At 40.6% G+C, this 17729-nt stretch overlaps 1 protein-coding gene across 1 annotated transcript in view; it reads right to left on the reverse strand.

The window, feature by feature from the left end:
• Nucleotides 1–17729, reverse strand: part of GNA14 (guanine nucleotide binding protein (G protein), alpha 14) — a 276644-nt gene that overhangs the window by 119534 nt on the left and 139381 nt on the right. Inside the window, exon 2 of the mRNA XM_006834930.1 lies at nt 9937–10121. Coding sequence (XP_006834993.1) covers nt 9937–10121 — 185 coding nt within the window. The remainder of the gene's footprint in view (nt 1–9936; nt 10122–17729) is intronic.

The raw sequence follows: 17729 nt of genomic DNA on the forward strand, positions 1-17729 counted from the left end.
AAGAGAAAGCATCAGTAAAAAAGAAAAATAATAAACTGCTACTCTGAATTTGGTTTGTACTCTAAAAGCAGATTTACTGGTAAAAACAAAAACATTTTAATAGTTTGTTTCTATTAAAGTAATTACTCTATTCTATGCAAAGTCCCCCTAACCCCTCTGAAAAAAAATGTTACCAATACAGGAAAGATGCTTTTTAGAATATTTTGCCTTGGGTGATGTTGTGTTGTTGTTGTTAAGTGGCATTTATAGTTGTTGTTAGTGACACTGTATAGAGTTCCTGAGGAGCAGGTGGTGGATTTGAACTGCCGACACTGTGGTTCACAGTCCAGTGCTTATCCTACCGTGCCACACCAGGAGTAAGGCAGAGGAGCAGCTGGTGGGTTTAACCTGCCATCCCTGTGGTTTGTAGTCCAGTGCTATCCTACAGCATTTCATCACGATGATGCTTTTTTTGTTGCTGTTGTTAAGTGATGTCAAGTTGGTTCCAAGTCATAGTGACCCCATATAGGTTTTCCAAGGAGTGGCTGGTGAATTTGAACCACTGACCTTTCAGTCCAAACCAACCTTAAGATCTAGTGCTTTATCCCACAACTTATTAAATAGTTCATAAAAGAAGTTTGCCTCTGACTTGACTAATAACCAGGTAAACACATGGATCCTTTGGCAGGATTCCAAAACAAACTCCTGGGGGCATTTACCTCTGGATACACGTTTCTGGCATTCTTTTATCAGTTTGGGACAGTGGTGGTCAGTAGTAGCGTTCCATGAGGGAGATCCAGGTTCCATTCCTGGTCAATGCTCCTCTTGAGTAGCCACAACTTGTTTGTCAGGGGAAGCTTGTTTGCTGCTATGTTGCTCAAAGATTTTCAGTGGAACTTTTAGACTAAGGCAGATGAAGAGTAAAGTCTTGGCGATCCACTTCTGAAAATCAGTCAAGGAAAATGCTCTGGATCACAGCAATCTGATCAGCAACAAATCATGGGAATAATGTAGGATGGGCATCATTTCTGCTGTGCATGTGGGCTGCCATGAGTTAAGGCTCAACTGGACAGCAGCAGTTCTGTGAGGAGAGCAGCATCAAACCCCCTCAAATCCATTCTTTTATCTCATTAACATCAGGCAGTGGGAGTGTAGGTCTACCACACGGAAATAGCAGCTTATGAAGGATTTGCAATGTAACAAGTTTACAAGTACAATGGATTCTAGTGTTTAATATAGATTTCTGAATCATGAAGCTTTTCACATGCTCACCTTTACATTTTAGGATTACAATAGAATTACATGTAATTTTAAGGATTCAGGACAAACATTTCATATACGTTAGATGGGCAGGTAGATGTTCAAATAGACATGGTCATTATAGTTTTCTCTAACATTGTGGTACTTCTTCTCTCAACTAATTTTTAAGCATTTCTGTGGATGTGGGTTCAGATCCAGTCTTGAGGTAGGCAAAGAAATGAACATTTCAACAGGCAAATTGATCTCATTACTAAACATTGGCCTCAAAACCTTCCTCACCTCTCAGTGGAGAGTCAGTAGTCAGAGTCAGCGGAGATGGTATTAAGGGAGAAAACAGGTTCTTTTTCATCCCAATCTTTCTCAATTTCTAAACTCTTACATTTCAAGCTCTGATGATAACAATTTCCACACTAAAGTAGATAGACACTGATTAATCAGAGAACTATATAACGATAAATGCAACAACTGCAGCCTAGGATTTCAGTGGATAATTTGTAGTTGTTGTTGTTGAGACACCAGTTAGAACTCCAAGATGTTGGTAAGGAGGAAAAAACATGCCACACAATTTTTAATATCCAACCAACATGGGAAGAAGAGGCCTGAATTTAACATTTGCCAGAGAACCAACGACTCTGGGCTACGGCCAAAGTTTGAACATTGGCCTCCCTGTTCCCAAAGGTTCATGCAGAATCTGACTTTTCAAACTGATGAGGAAGTGGGGAAGAAAAAAATAGATTTCAACAGATGTTTTAGAAATTAGAAAATAAGAGAGCCTTAAAATACTTCAAACCCTGAGAAACTCTTCTACAAAAAGTGGCATAAATTGACCATTTCCAGTGAACTGGACTTGATTTCCACACAAGAGTTTTTAACAAATTCTGAGAAAGAACAGTTAAGCTGAAAGAGTTTTCTAAGCACAAATCACCAAGCAGTCACCATTGAGTCAATTCTGACTCACGGCCACTCCATGTGTGTGAGAGTAGAGCATTTTCCTGGTTGTCACCTTTTACAAACTGCCTGTCTGGCCTTTCTTCTGGGCAGGTTCAAAGCATCAACATTTTTGTTATTAATAGTTGAATGCTTAACTGTTTGTGCCATGCAGGGATTCCAACCACAAATATGAGATACTATCAACATTCTTTTTGTGTTAAAAACACACACACACTCTCTTTGGTATCTTGCCTCATAAACATCAGATTTTATTTCTTATTTGAAGTTAGAGGTTTAAGGCCTTTTGCTTCATAAATTACTATCATAATCAATTTAAAAGATCTCTTAAGAATGAGTCAAAACATATAACCACATAATTTTCTCATGAACGGTCTCTGTTTATTCACTGCAATGAACTATTTAATATCTCTTCTAGTCACAGTCTCTGTAAACTCCCAGCAAAGACTTTTTCCCTGATGGGTCTGGATAAGAGAAATTGTGGATGGATCCTACGATTCAGTTGTGAGCGACTGCTAACAGGGTTAACTGTGAATATTTGGAACTCTAACGTGGGTAGAAAACCATCTCAGAAGCAGAAGGGGTGGGGAGCTTCACACTGCTGACAAGGAAGAGCCAGGAGTGGAGTGTGTCCTTTGGACCCTGAGATCCCTGATTGCTGAACCTCCAGGCCCAGGGACACAAAACTGTGACACCAGAGGGGTGGTAGAGGAACAGTAGCAGAACCAAGAGCCAGAGCTGGACACAGAGTGGTGGGCATCCCAGCCCACAGAACAAGTAAAGCTGAATGACTTTCGGGGGGAGGTTTGCTTGAAAAGCAGGGTGCCACTAGGCACTTAACTGGGGGAACTAGGTTTGTTGACCCACAGAGCTAGAACCAAGTGCCTTCAGGTTGAGGTTTAGAGTGGAGTGGTGTGTCCAGTGGGCATTTATCTGCAGCCCTTATATGAGCTTTATAGCACTGCCTGAGTAGGACAGAGGACAGGCCAAGGGGTGAAGGGCCAGAGAGAGGCCTGCCTGTGGGCATGGCATAAGAGAGACTGTCCTGACACAAAGACCTGTGAGCTAAACATGCTTACCCTGAATGGTAACCTCTTAGCTTCCCTAATAAGCATTTGACCTCAAGGTTGGTTTGAACAGCAAGGTCGGTGGTTCAAACTCACCAGCAACTCCTCAGAAGCCCTATATAGCAGGGGTGGGGAACATCCAGGCCACGGGCCATTCAAAGTCCTCAAAATCATTTGGTCTGGCCTTGCCAAAGACAGGGTGGCTATGAGTTGGAACCAACTTGATGGCACTTAACAACAACCCTGTAACTGTTGAGTTCTGTGTGACCACTGAAATGAATTTTTTAACCTGGGGGAGGGATGGTTGGTGTCATTTTTTCACTCACAAAACAAAATGGTAAGATATTTTATTACAAGGAAAACCTATAGAGTGGACATGGATCAATACAACCTACATCCCTGATTCTCTTTGCTAAACAACAAGATATTATAAAATGTGCATTCAGCAGTAGTGGGAAAGGACAAGAAGCACCACAGATGGATCCTTGAGAGGATAAGATGCGGCTACTTCGTTCCTCGGCCCTGTCCCCTCCTCTATCACCAGAAAGGAGTCTCCTAGGCTGCAGAAAGACCCAAATAAACCAAACAGAATCTGCCCTCAGTTCAAAAGTATCAACCCAAATGCCCAGGCAGAACCTCTCATTACCATTTTCTGGGTATGGTGGCCTGGACATCGGCAGAAAAGCTCCCCCAGATGATTCCAGTGTAGAGCCAAGACTAAGCACCTCTGTTTAAGACATTCTGTTCCCTGATAAGTCCAGCAGTCAGACAGGAGTAACTCTGAGGGACTGAAATTCAAGACACTATGGAGAACTAGAGTCCTGGTGTGGCACTGTAGGATAAAGCACTGGACCACAAGGTCGGTTTGAACCACAAGATTGGTGGTTCAGACTCACCAGCCGCTCCTCAGAAACCCTATATAGCAGGGGTGGGGAATGTCTGGGCCGCGAGCCATGTAAACTCCTCAAAATCATTTGGTCTGGTCCTGCCAAGAAAGCCACAGTTCTAGCCATCACATTAGGGCGAGTTAATGAAATATTTGACAAAATATAGCAGGCTAACTTTTAAGTTGATAATCTTACATGGCCCACAAATGAGGTTATAAATACTCAAGTGGATCTATACAGGGCTGTTATGAATCAGAACACACTCAACAGCACTTAACAACAACAACAACAAAGGAGAAATTACAGCAAAGGCATCCGTTTGTCCAGATGTCAAATTAACAGCTGCCATTGGAGCAACTCCTTCTCATGTGTGTCAGGGAAGAACTGTGCTCCACAGCTCCATAAAGTTTTCAGAAGTAGATCACTAGACCTTTCTTCCACAGTTCTTCTGGATGGACTCGAATCTTCAACCTTTTGTTAGCAGTGGAGAACGTCAACTGTTTGTGCCATCCAGGATTCAAATGCAGGACTAACAGAATGTGAAACAGAACTAGCAAATGCCCCAAGAGCCAACTTTAGCCTAGAGATTCAGAGAAAAGAAACAGTCTTCTGAGAGTGTGGTTGGCTGCATGACCCACATCCATGGTCTCAACTAGAACTCTGAATTCAGCAAAAACTTCTAATAGAAGAGTAAGGTATTTTCTGAAGGGAAAATCAGATCTCATGCATCTAGGAAACATATGTTCCAAAATGGGTACTCTGGCCTGGCAGACAAAATACTTCTTACAGTTTAATTGTTAGAACTCATTCTGGTTTGTTTTTATGAAGAGGTCCTTTTAATAGGAGTTCAAGTTGGGTAAGTAATATGTAAATATGAAGTGACCCCAGTGTAGTTTTTTCAAATGCCTGTAAGCACCAAGGGAGTCCTGGTGTGGCACTGTGGGCTAATGTGTCAGACTGCAAAACCGTTTGAACTGCAAGATTGGTGGTTCAAGCTCACCAGCCGCCCCTTGGTGGTGAGGGTCACTATGGGTCAGAATCAACTCAATGGTACTTAACAATAAGCAACAAGAGCCCCTGGCTGGCACAGCTAAGTGCTTGACTACTAACTGAAAGGTTGATGGTTTGAATCCACCCAGATGCATCTCAGAAGAAAGGCCTGGTATTCTGCTTATGAAAGGTCATAGCCTTGAACAACATGTGAATCACAGTTGTTCTCCTCTAAACACAGGGTTGGCATGAGTCAGAACCAACTCTGCAGCAATGAGCTAAGTCTGTTAATTTTTAAAAATAAGTAGCAGGGTAGGGAGGAAGTTGAAATCAGCTACCAACAGAGCCTGTAAACAATTTTACTGAAGATCACTGACTATGGAAATGTTGTTAAGTGCCAGAGTCGGTTCTGACTCATAGCGACCCTCTACGGTGCTTCCGAGAAGCAGCTGATGAGTTTGAACCAACCGACGTTGTGGTTGAGTGCTTATCCTACAGAGCCACACCAGGACTCAAATGCAAATAGAAGACTTTTATTTTGCCCTCAGAAAATTTAGTATCTAAATCATCCAAGAATATTTTGCAGAATGTTTAAGGGGATCAAAACGATTTCCCTTACTACAGGATAGGCCTATGATGAGGATTTCCCAAGCACCAGATGCTGCAAACAGCAAAAAATAAGCAGTTCTCCTGGCTTCTGTGAAATCATCGCTAGTAAACACGAGTTATAAGTTAACTCAGACTTAGCAACTCTGCCGCTGAGCAAATGCCTTTGTCTTATCTAGTCACAAAGTCATACATTTTAATATGTGTTCATAAGACACTATGCTAAGAAATTCATAAAAATTAAGTTTTTTTGACAGAGTGAGCAAATATATATGAGTCATTTCTTTAAATAAAAAGCAGGCAAGGTGTAAGAAATAATCAAGGTTATATACAGATAAAAACAAAAAACCCATGTTGATTACAACCCAAAAGTTGAATTAAATGTCTGATACATTTCTTTTACTAAGCAATCTTTCAAGTAATAGACAGATTTTCAGTCAATTTAGCTAAGAAATAATCTCACTAAGATTTCGGCAGAAAGTCTCAAAATCCCTTTCATTTTTGTTTTTAAACATCATTTAAAATATCTTTCTACATATTTTTAAGAAGGTATTTCCAGTTCTGAAAGAAACAAATAATGGAAATTTGTTGTACTCCAATAAGAGATAAGGGAAGGACTACACCATTGTGAAAAGAAATTGATTATGGTGTGGTTTTTGTTTTTTCCAATCCCTGCCTTAGCTATTATTTTTTTTCAACATATGTAAGCTTTTGTAACAAAGATAACATGTATATCATCTTATACTAATTGCTGATTACTGCCGAGTTCCATCCAGTGGATTCTGACTCATATCAATCACGTGTGTATTGGAGTAGAACTGTGCTCAACAGGGTTTTCAGCGACTGGTTTGTCAGAAGTAGATCACTGGGCCTTTCTTCCAAAGCACCTCTTGGTGGATTCAAACCTTTCACGTGGAAACTAACTATGTTAACTGTTTGCACCACACAGGGACTCCTACAACTGGAACACGAATCATTTTTCAGTATACTCAGAATACAGCCCTTGTTGCATGTTGAAACAAGGACTAACTCACTGAGAAAATCATTTGGAAAACAATAAAGAAGAAATGGATTTCCTAGTCAAGTAACAGAAGCAACAAAGAATTCATTTAAGTTTTTGAACTTGTCCCAATAATAATCTTATCTTTTCATTTCTCTAGTGCCTTTTAATTTATAAAGGACTTCCTCTTGTTCATGTTGGTTTATGAAGTAGACAGAGCATATGTTATCTGTATTTACCAGACAGGGAGAGGGAAGATCAGGAGGGTTAGGAACATATCTTACTCTAAGACTGATGTTGACAAACTATATGGCCATAGTCTACCCGTGGCTAGTTTTCATATGGCCTATAGATTAAGAATAGATTTTACATTTTGCAAACACAGTTGCCAAATGAGGCACGCGTGTTCCTTTTACGTATTTTCTATGCCTGCTTTTACACTACAAGCACAGAGTTAAGCAGTTACGACACAGCAAAGTCACAAATATTTACTCTCTGGCCCTTCACAGAAAAAGGTTTCTGACTCCTACCCTAGACCCACAAAGAAGCCATGAGCAGAGCCCAGAGTGGGGATTCAGCGCATTTCTTCTGCCTCTCCGTAAGTCATTTCAGGATGCAGTTCAGACAGGTATATGTGTGAGAAATAAGAGGTAGTCTGTGAAGCATGAATTTTGTTACTTGCAGTAGAGGCATTGAGCTCAGAGCCAGATGGGGCAGATGAGGGGACAGGAGATCCCATTGACTAAAGTAAGTGGCCATGACATACAAAGAATTCAGATCAAGAAGCAATGGTGGAATGTCAAACCCTAGAAAAACTTTTTTGCTTTAAATATAAAATCAGAGCTCCTTTGAAAGACCTGGAGGGGGGAAATCCAGAGGCCTTAATTCGTAAATCTGATTGGGTTTTAGAAATCCACGATGCCAAGTAAATAAGAACTGGCTTACACTTTGAACTTTTTCTCCCCAGTAGTTCTGGTAGCGTAGTGGTTACGAATCGGGCTGCGAACCTTAGGGTCAGCGGTTCGAAACTACCAGCTGCTCCGCGGGAGAAAGATGAGGCTTTCTACTCCCGTAAGGATTTACACCCTCGGAAACCCTATACAGGGTCGCTATGGGTCGAACCCGACTCGATGGCACTTAACAACAACAACAGTTCTATTTACAAATAAAATTTCCAATTCCCATCCCTGAACTCCAAGCCTTCCCCAGTCACCACCCCAAGACTGATAAACAAAACATGTTTTACAACTAGGGAAGATAGCTTAACTGGAAATATGATGAAGCCATGCCTGCCCATTACCCTTCTCTGAAATAATCTTAAATCTCTTAATAATCTTAAATACCTTACTTTGTAAAATAATAGGACATGGTGATTAACAAAGAATTTTACACTTTCAAAATTAGTATGATGAAAATACTTAAAAGCAATGTTACAAATGAGTTATCACAGGCATTTCCAGAATCTTCCAACGCACCTTTCAGGTAACTTGGCACACACTGTGGAGAACTCATCCCAGGCTGTTTTCAACACAGAACTAAACACAAAACTATTGAAGGTCAAAACTATAGACAATCTATGTTTCTTCATTTCCTCAAAACTGTGAGGTTCCTCAGACGTGATATTCTAGACATGAATGAATGTAAGGGTAAGCCTGCAATTTGGTACATACGATGTAACTCGGTTACTGAGTAATAAAAGTTTAAATTCTTTAACTATTCTGAAACTCTTTGTACATCATGTATATAAAATACATGACTACAGGTGCCAAAATCTCACGGTATGTTTACTTTGGGTCCATAGCAATGCCAGTGCTGTGCTGGAGTTTCAGTATCCAAACTCTTTCTAATAAACACCCGAGCAATTCATCTGATATAGAATTTATCACTTTATTATCCTATTGTATCTTCGTATGAATTACTTTAAATAAATTCTATTTCTAATCTAGAGTCTTAATGAAGTCATACATAGGGTTATTTTCATGTGGATTTGCATTCCAATGTAGCATAGACCATTTTATCTGTCTCATTTTTCTACCGATCTATCTCATTTTCTTATAGTCTTAAATACATTTGTATTTTAAGTAAACATGATAGGAAAGCAAATTGCAGCCTTACCGCATCGTTTCATGAGGGCACATTGCTAGTTGGGGCCCATAAGCATTGCTCTTATAAACTAACAGTTAGCTCTGAAAACAAACTAAGAAAACTCACTGACTTTTTTTGAGCAGCTAACAGGGAATGTATTAAAATATTTCCTAAAACTAAGAGTTCCTGAAAACCTGACCATTGTAAAACCCAACATCTTCACTGCTCCAATGAAGTAATTAACTTAGCATTGTTGTTGTTAAGTACCATGGAGTCAGTTCTGATTCATAGTGACCCTGCACAGGGTTTCCGAGACTGTAAATCTTTATGGAAGCAGAAAGCCTCATCTTTCTCCCGTGGAACCTCTGGTAGTTTCGAACTGTTGACCTTGAGATTGGCAGCCCAACTTATAACCTCTATGCTACTAGAGCTCCTTAGCATATAGCTTATAGCATATAGCTTCCTTTTCTCAGCACCTAAAAATGACCAACTAAATAAACACACACACTTTTGAAGCCCTAGACAATAGGAGCAGTACACTTCTAGAATTCCACCACAATTGAATTCTTGCAGAAATAAGACTGCAAAAACCAAAACCAGTTGCCATGGAGTTGAGTCTAACTCATGGCAACCCGTGTGTTTCTGAGTTGAACTGCACTCTACAGGGTATCACGTGGCTGATTTTTTTCCCCAGAAGTAGATCACCTGACCTTTCTTTCAAGGTGTCTCTGAGTGGACTCGAGCATCCAACCTTTTCAGTTAGCAGCCATTTATGTCAAATAAGACTGTGGAGGTGGTAGTGATATGCCGCTGAGTTGGTTCTGATTCAAAGCAACCCTGCATATGGTTTCCTAGGAAAGCTTCATCTATTTCCCATGGGGTGGCTGGTAGATTCCAACTGCTGACCTTGTAGCTCTAACTAAATCCTTGAGAGCAATGATGGGAAAGGGTGGCACTCTCTTCATAGTCCTTTGGGGTATCTCCTCCCGAGTTTGAACTCAAGAGCTTCTTCTGTACTCTTCCCAGAATAAACTAAACCTTTTCATTCAAACATAAATGGTAGCCAGAATAAGAAGACATTCTAAAACAGGGCATACACTCGAAAACATGTTACCTTATTCTGTTCACACACATAGTGTATCCTGAGGGTTTCCATAGCTCGGATCATGGCTTGCATGGCGGTGAATATGTTTTGGTAAACCAGCTTTGTGAACCCTCTTCTGTCTTCATCACTGTAACCAGATCCATGGATAATTCTCATCTGCTTGATAAAGGTGCTTTTTCCACTTTCACCAGTTCCTATAAGAAAAACAAACAAACAAACAACAAAGAAGCACAATCAGCAGGTTTCAAAAGCGAAGTGCTGGGAGAGCAAGGGCCTCCTGACAGCTCCCAAAAGTCCCTGGTTATTACTGGTGTTAAGTGCCATCCAGTCAGTTCCAACTCACAGCGACCCTGTATAGGGTTTCCAAGGAGCAGATGGTGAGTTGGAACTGCAGACCTTTGGGTTCAAACTGACCTTGCGGTTGAGTGCTTATCCTGTGGCACCACACCAGAACTCCTAGGTGCTCTGTTGTTGTTAAGTGCTGTCAAGTCGTTCCAACTCATAGTGACCCTGTAGAGGGTTTCCAAGGAGCAACTAGTAAGTTTGAACCACTGCCCTTGTGTTAGCTTCAGTCTATCTAGTTGGTCAGATTCACAGCAGCCTCATGCACATTGGAACAAAACATTGCTCAGTCTTACGCCATCCCCCTGATCAGCTGCAGAGAAGACCACTGTGAACCATAGATTTCCAGGCCTTACTAATAAGTCCATCTTAGTCTGGAAGCTGCATTGAAACCGGTTCAGCATCAGAGCAACATGCAAGCCTCTACTGGTGGTAGTTGTGCATGATGCATATTGGCTAGAAATCAAACCTGAATCTCCTGCGTAAAAGGCAAGAATTGTATCACTGAACCATAAATTGTCCTCTGCCTGCCAAATGCTGTTGTGTTGTTAAGTGCTGTCAAGTCATTCCAACTCATAGCGACCCTGTATGAAGTTTCTGAGGAGCAGCTGGTGAATTTGATTGCAGTTGAGGGCCCATCCTACAGTGCCACAACAGACACTTAAAGGAAGGAATGAAAGAATGAATGGAATGAACATAAAATGTCACAATGGTCCCCCATAGTTCTTTTTACCGTGGGCAACTTCTGAAAGATGCAACATGAATTGTTCAGGGATGACTGTGTTGGACCAAGTAGTCATGGAAAGCAGCTTCACAATGGCTCTTGGTTTACCAGACCCCATAGGACAATGTGAGAATGTGAGAAGAGCCAACATGGCCACAGCTTGGTCTCATGTTCAAGGTGAAATCAATCTGTACTACTTCAGCATATTGGGAGGGGAGGGGAGCCCTGAATTAACTACTATACAGCAAGGCTTTCTTTTCCCCATCTCAGCAGAGCTGGTCCAGTGATACCTTACACAAGGAAACATTAATGTGTCTGCATTTCACACAGAAGAAAGTGAGTGGATCGGAGAAATTATGAAGTGACTTCAAGTCAAGATGCGTGGTTGGCCCTGAAGTCAGAAAAAAAAAATTAATTCAGCCCAAAATTCTACATACAGGGAGAGAGCCGTTTTGGTGATAAAAGCCAGTCACTTTCAAAAGTTAAAAGATAACTGCATCTCCAGCCCCAACTTTGTTTTCCCCCAGTTACTAAATCTTATTTTTGAACATGGAATATTTCAAAAAGAAAGTGATAGCCAAGACTATTTTAAAAGAAGATATAAATGTATTCGACAAGTGTCAATGTTTTAAAATACTTTTCAGTTCTTTATTGTGGTTATTTGAAGAGGTTTGTTTGTTTTTTTAATGTGTATTTAAAAAAAAAAAAAAAAGGAGGGGGGAATTAAAAGCAAAGAAGACAGACTTAAAGACTCACAATATGGAGGTCTGAGGTCGAGAGAGAACAAAGATAGTCCATGTAGGGAATGTCCCATCTCTCACTTCTTGTTGTTAAGTGCCATCGAGTCTGGTTCCAACTCATAACAACCTTGTAAAAGGTGTCTGAGGAGTAGCTGGTGTGTTTGAACTGCCAACCTTGTGGTTCAAACTGACCTTGTGGTCCAGTGCATTATCCTGCAGCACAACACCAGGACTCCTTCACTAAAGCCCCATCAAAGTCCAGTTAACATCTTGTCTTTCCCCCAAAACTAAGAATTAGAGATATTACAGCAGTTACCCAAGGTCACTCAGCATTTTATTTCCCTTCATAGCATTTTCATTGTTTAATTTTTTTTAACTTTTTACTGTGATTTGGTTTGAAAGTTTACAGAGCAAACTGGTTTTGCAACGTTGATTGCAATGTAACAGCACTCTTAGGTAAACACTTCCTCGCTGTGCTTACCATTTCCATTGGCTCTTTTTTCCTATTCCTTCCTATCTTCTGAACTTTCAAACTCAAAACCAAACCCACTGCCATAGCGTCAATTCCGACTCTATGTAGGGTTTCCAAGGCTATACATCTAAATGGGAGCAGTCTCATCTTTCTCCTGAGGTACAGCTGGTGGGTGTGAATGGCCAGCCTTGTAACTAGCAGTCCAGTGCTTATGCTATAATGCCTCCAGGACTCTCTTGGTTAATTGTTCTGAGTGTGGACCTCCCTGGGGTTACTGTTCACCTCATAGGGCTATTATTTGGCTGAAACTTGAGCCACTGGGGAGAGTTCAGTACCAGGGTTAACTAAGGGCCCTGGTTTGAACTGCATGGTCAGCAGTACAAGCTCCCCAGCTGCTCCTTAGAAACCTTATACATGGTCATTATGAGTTGGAACTGACTTAACAGCATTTAACAACAATAACAAAGGCCCTAATATGGCTTCCTGGTGTGGTGTTGTAGGATCAGCATTGGACTGCTAACCACAAGTTGGTGGTTCAAACCGACTAGCTGCTCCCTGGAAACCCTATACAAGGTCACTATGAGTCAGAAGATTCGCCAGCACTTAACAACAACAACAAGGGCTAGAGTCTCAGGAGTTTCATCAATTTTTATTAGACCAGTAAGTCTGGTGATTGTGGTTCTGTGCTGTGGAGTCGGTTCTGACTCATAGCGACCCGGCATAGGGTTTCCAAGGCTGTAAATATTTATGAGAGCAGAAAGCCTCATCTTTCTCCCTTGGTGGTTTCAAACTGCTGACCGACCTTGGGATTAGCAGCTCAACTCATAACTACTACGTCATCCGAGCTCTTCAGTAAACCTAGTCTTTTTAATGAGTTTGCATTCTGTTGTACATCTTTCTCCACTCTATCCAGGATCTTCTGTTGTGATCCAGGATGACTGTGGTGTCAGTTGCAGTAACCAGCACCATCTATTTCTTCTAGTCTCCAGGTCCTGGAGGTTGAGATTCACATGGTTCAAAGAAAGTCTTTGACTTTCTTCACTCTTTCTTCATTTGCACTAGGAGAGACCAACAGTTTTACCTTAGAGGTCCTCTCACAAGCTTTTAACATGCCAGGTGTTACTCATCAAAGTGAGATCTAGAATAGTGTCATTTTTAAGTGTTGAACTTGGATCTAAATGCATACTGGTCCATGTATCTCCCATAATAACATCATGTGCTGATTTTACACTGGGTGTTTCCCTTAATAAATGACTCCACTAACACCTCTCCTATCTGCTGAAGCGTGTCTTCACCTGGTACCAAGATCCCAGCACTTGGGATGTTATCTTTGAGCCTGCAAGCTCTGCTCTTAATGAGATAACTTGGGGTGGGGGAAGGAAAGGAGGAGTTAAGCGGGAAAGGAAGGAAAAGAGGAAGGAAGATGACTCCAGGGATCAAGTGAAATCACTTCAAGGATCTGAGTCTCCTTGCCTAATCCAAGCAAAAACTCAATACTCTGATATTAAACACAATTACTCATTTATTCAGTGACAGTAAAAGAAGCATCTTGGTATGGATTTTAAAAAGAAAATTACTGGTGAATGGAGGATTATATGAATTGTGGGCTTTGGGTCACTAGCATAGGTCAGCTCTGCCCTCTTTCTGTTTTTAACTCTTTGTGAGTATTTTTTCACCTGCCCCCAACCAAAATCCCCACAGGGTGGGGGCAACACTACAGCTGAAGCATCTATAGTTCTCAAACAGAGCGTGAGCCATCACCCTAGGAGCAACTGTTTGGGACAAAGAGAAAACCTTTGGTTGGAAGATGAACTTTGGTGTCAGGTTATTAAGGGATTTACTCAGAGGCTACAGGGAATACAATGATACAGAAGAAGGGCTTTGCTTCTGGACCCAACACTGTCAAAACAGAGGAGAGGAAGGAGAAAGATTACAAATCCACTTCATAGATTCTGTGCTAAATACAAGGGAAATAGCTCTTCTCCCTCTTTTATTTTTGCTTTACGCTTTTCCTGTTTGAAGAAAAAAAATCCAGCCATGATTATGCTGTTCAATGCCATCAACTTGGTTCCCTATAGACCCATATAGAGTTTCTGAGGAGCAGCTGGTGGGTTTGAACTGCCGACATTGCGGTTAGCAATATAGTGACAAGTACTTTTACACTTTCCTAGTCAATAAAGATATGTTATGTTTGAAGTGGTTCAGCAGTAGATTTCTTACCTCCAAACCAGGAGATCCAGGTTCAAGTCCCATCCCAAACGTCATAAGTATAGCCATCACCCATCTGTCAGTAAAGGATTGTATATTGCTATGACACTGAGCAGTTTTAGCAGAGGTTGTAGACTAGGAAGAAATCCCTGGTGATTGACTTCTGAAAGCCAGCCAATGAAAACACTATGGATCAGATGCATCCATTCTGTTGTGCACAGGCTCAGTGAATACGGGCCGACTTCATGGCAGCTAACAACCATGGGTGAGACAAAGAGTTAACACACTCAGCTGTTCACTAAAAGTTTAGAAGTTTGAGTCCACCCAGAGGTGCTGCAGAAGAAAGGCCTGGAGATTTATTTCCAAAAAATCAGCCATTGAAAACCTTACGGTGCACAGTTCACCTATGACACATATGGGTTGCCATGAGTCTAAGTTGATTCCACAGCAATTGGTATGTATGTATGTATGTATGTATGTATGTATGTATGTATCTATCTATCTATCTATCTATCTATCTATCTATCTATCTATCTATCTACTTATACATCTGAGGTACTTGGCTTTTCACCACCTTACTGAAACTGCCTTCTATTAAAAAAAAAATTGGCAGGTAACTTCTGTGTGAGGCTTCTTGGCTGGGAACAGGTATACTCCAGAGGGTTGATGTCTTTTTCATTGCAGGAAATAAAACTGCTCTTAAAACCATCTCCTTTGTGTGATCTGAAATTCCCAGACTCTTCTGTGTTCCTGATTGTAAAGTTTTTCACAGGATTCTTCACTTTCCCAGCCTCCTAAACAAGAATCATCTCCCTTTCCAGAATAAACACTTAATTACTGGTTAATTTAAACAAAACGTAGCTTGATATTCTGGTATAGTGTGTATGTGCAGGTAATTTGTGTTCTATTTTAAGTTAAAGCTCCCCGCTACTAGCTTCTTGCTTGCGGTAGTTGCCTTTAACCTTGCATGGACGGGAGCATTCCTACAAGACTCTTGCTCAGTTTCCCAAACCTGAGTCACTTACATTCCTACTGAATGAATTTTTGTCATATCCACATGCCAAAACAATCAGTTGCCATCTTGTCAGCTCTGTCCCATGACAACCTCATGTTGTGTGAATAGTACTGATCTTCACAGGCTGATTTTTTGAAAGTTGATCATCAGGCCTTTCTTCCAAGGTGCCTCTGGCTTTATGCTTATTTAATATTTGTCTTCATTTTTTTATTTAAATCAATTTTTATGAAAGGAAACATGAATGTCATTACTACAAAATGAGAATCATTTGCCAAACCCAAACCCACTGCCAACTCATAGTGATCTTATAGGATAGAGCAGTTTCCCCATAGGGTTTCCTAGGCTATAAATCTTTATGGAAGCAGATTCCTACATATTTCTCCTGCAGAGGTGCCTGTAGATTTGAACAGCTGACTTTTTTATCACCAGTTCAACGGCTAAACCCATATGCTATATATTGTTGTTAGATGCCATCCAATTGGCTCAAACTCATAGCAACTCTATGCACCGTAGAATGTAACACTACTCAGTTCTGTCCCAGCCTCACAATTGTTGTTATGCTTGGGCCCATTGTTGTTGCCACTGTGTCAATCCATCTTTTGGGGGGGCTTCCTCTTTTTCGCTGACCCTTTACTTGTTAAGCATGATGTTCTTATCCAGGAACTGATTACTCCTGCTAACATGTTTAAAGCATTTGAGATGAAGTCTCAACAGCTTCGCTTTCAAAGAGCACTCTGGCTGCACTTCTTTCACGGCAGATTTGTTTGTTCTTTTGGTAGTCCATGGTGCTTTCAATATTCTTCACTAACACCATAATTCAAAGGTAGTGATTCTTCTATGGACTTCCTTATTCATTGTTCAACTTTTTCATACATACGAATTGATTCAAAATATCATGACTTGGGTCAGGCTCACCTTGGTCCTCAAAATGACATCTTTTGCAGCAGATGTGCCTAATGAAATACATCCTTTGATTTATTGATATTGCTTCCATGAGTATTGATTGTGGGTCCAAGTAAAATTAACTCTCTGACAACCTCAATCTTTCTCTGTATACTAAAATGTTATTTATTAGTCCAGTTGCAAAGATTTGTGTTTTCTTTACACTGAGGTGCAATCCACACTGATCTTCATCAGTAAATACAGTAACTCGCCTTTACTCTCAGCAAGCAAGGTGTGTGTCATCTGCATATTGTAGGTTGTTGATGAATCTCTCTCCAATCCTGGTGCCACGTTCTTCTTCATATAATTCAGCTTCTCAGATTATTTGCTCAATATACAGATTGAGTGATTATGGTAAAAATAAACAGCTCTGACACATACCTTTCCTGATTTAAACCATTTGTATTTCCTTGTTCTATGTGAACAACTACCTCTTGGTCTATGTACAGGCTCCTCATGAGTACAATTAAGTGTTCTGGAATTCCAGTTCTTTTCAATGTTATCCATAATTTGTTACGATCCAGAGTCAAGTGCGGTTGTATAGTCAATAAAGCACAAGTCAACATCCTTCTGGTATTCTCTGCTTTCAGCCAAGGTCCATATGACATCAGTAATGAGATTCCTCATTCCATTCCTTTTCTGAATTTGGCTTCAATTTCAGGCAGCTCTCTGTTGATGTACTATTACAACTGTTTTCTTTTTTAATTATCTTCAGCAAAAATGTAATTATATGTGATATTAATGATATTGTTCAATGATTTCTGCATTCTATTGGGTCACTTTTCTTTGAATAGGCACAAATACAGCTCCCTTCTCATAGGTTGGTAAGTAGTTGTCTTCCAAATTTCTTGGCATAGACAAGTGAGTGCCTCCAATATTGCATCAGTTTGTTGAGCTATTTAAACTTGATGAAATATTTCCTTTTGTATTCTGTCAATTCCTAGAGCCTGGTTTTTCACCAATGCCTTCAGTGCAGCTTGGATTCTTCCATCAATACCATTGGTTCTTGATCATATGCTACCTTTTGAAATGGATGAGCATTGACCAAATCCTTTGGTACAGTGTCTATATTTCTTCCATTTTTTAAAATTGTTTATTGTGAATTGAGTGATAATTTACATAGGAGAACATCAGCTTTACATTCATCCTATCGCATTTCATTTCATTGCAATGATTACAATCCCCTCCATCTATCATCATTCAACAGCATTTGCTTCCATTCCCTCTTTTTTTTTTTTAATGGATGTACACCGAAGCACTCAGGAATACGTAACTATTCAAAAAACCTAAGGGTATACCCTGAAAGCCCGCCCCCCTGGCCGTCAGCACACAGCTCCTCTCCTTCCCTGAGTCCAGTGT

This window comes from Chrysochloris asiatica, unplaced genomic scaffold, assembly GCF_000296735.1.
Source record: "Chrysochloris asiatica unplaced genomic scaffold, ChrAsi1.0 scaffold00014, whole genome shotgun sequence".
Taxonomy (NCBI): Eukaryota; Metazoa; Chordata; class Mammalia; order Afrosoricida; family Chrysochloridae; genus Chrysochloris; species Chrysochloris asiatica.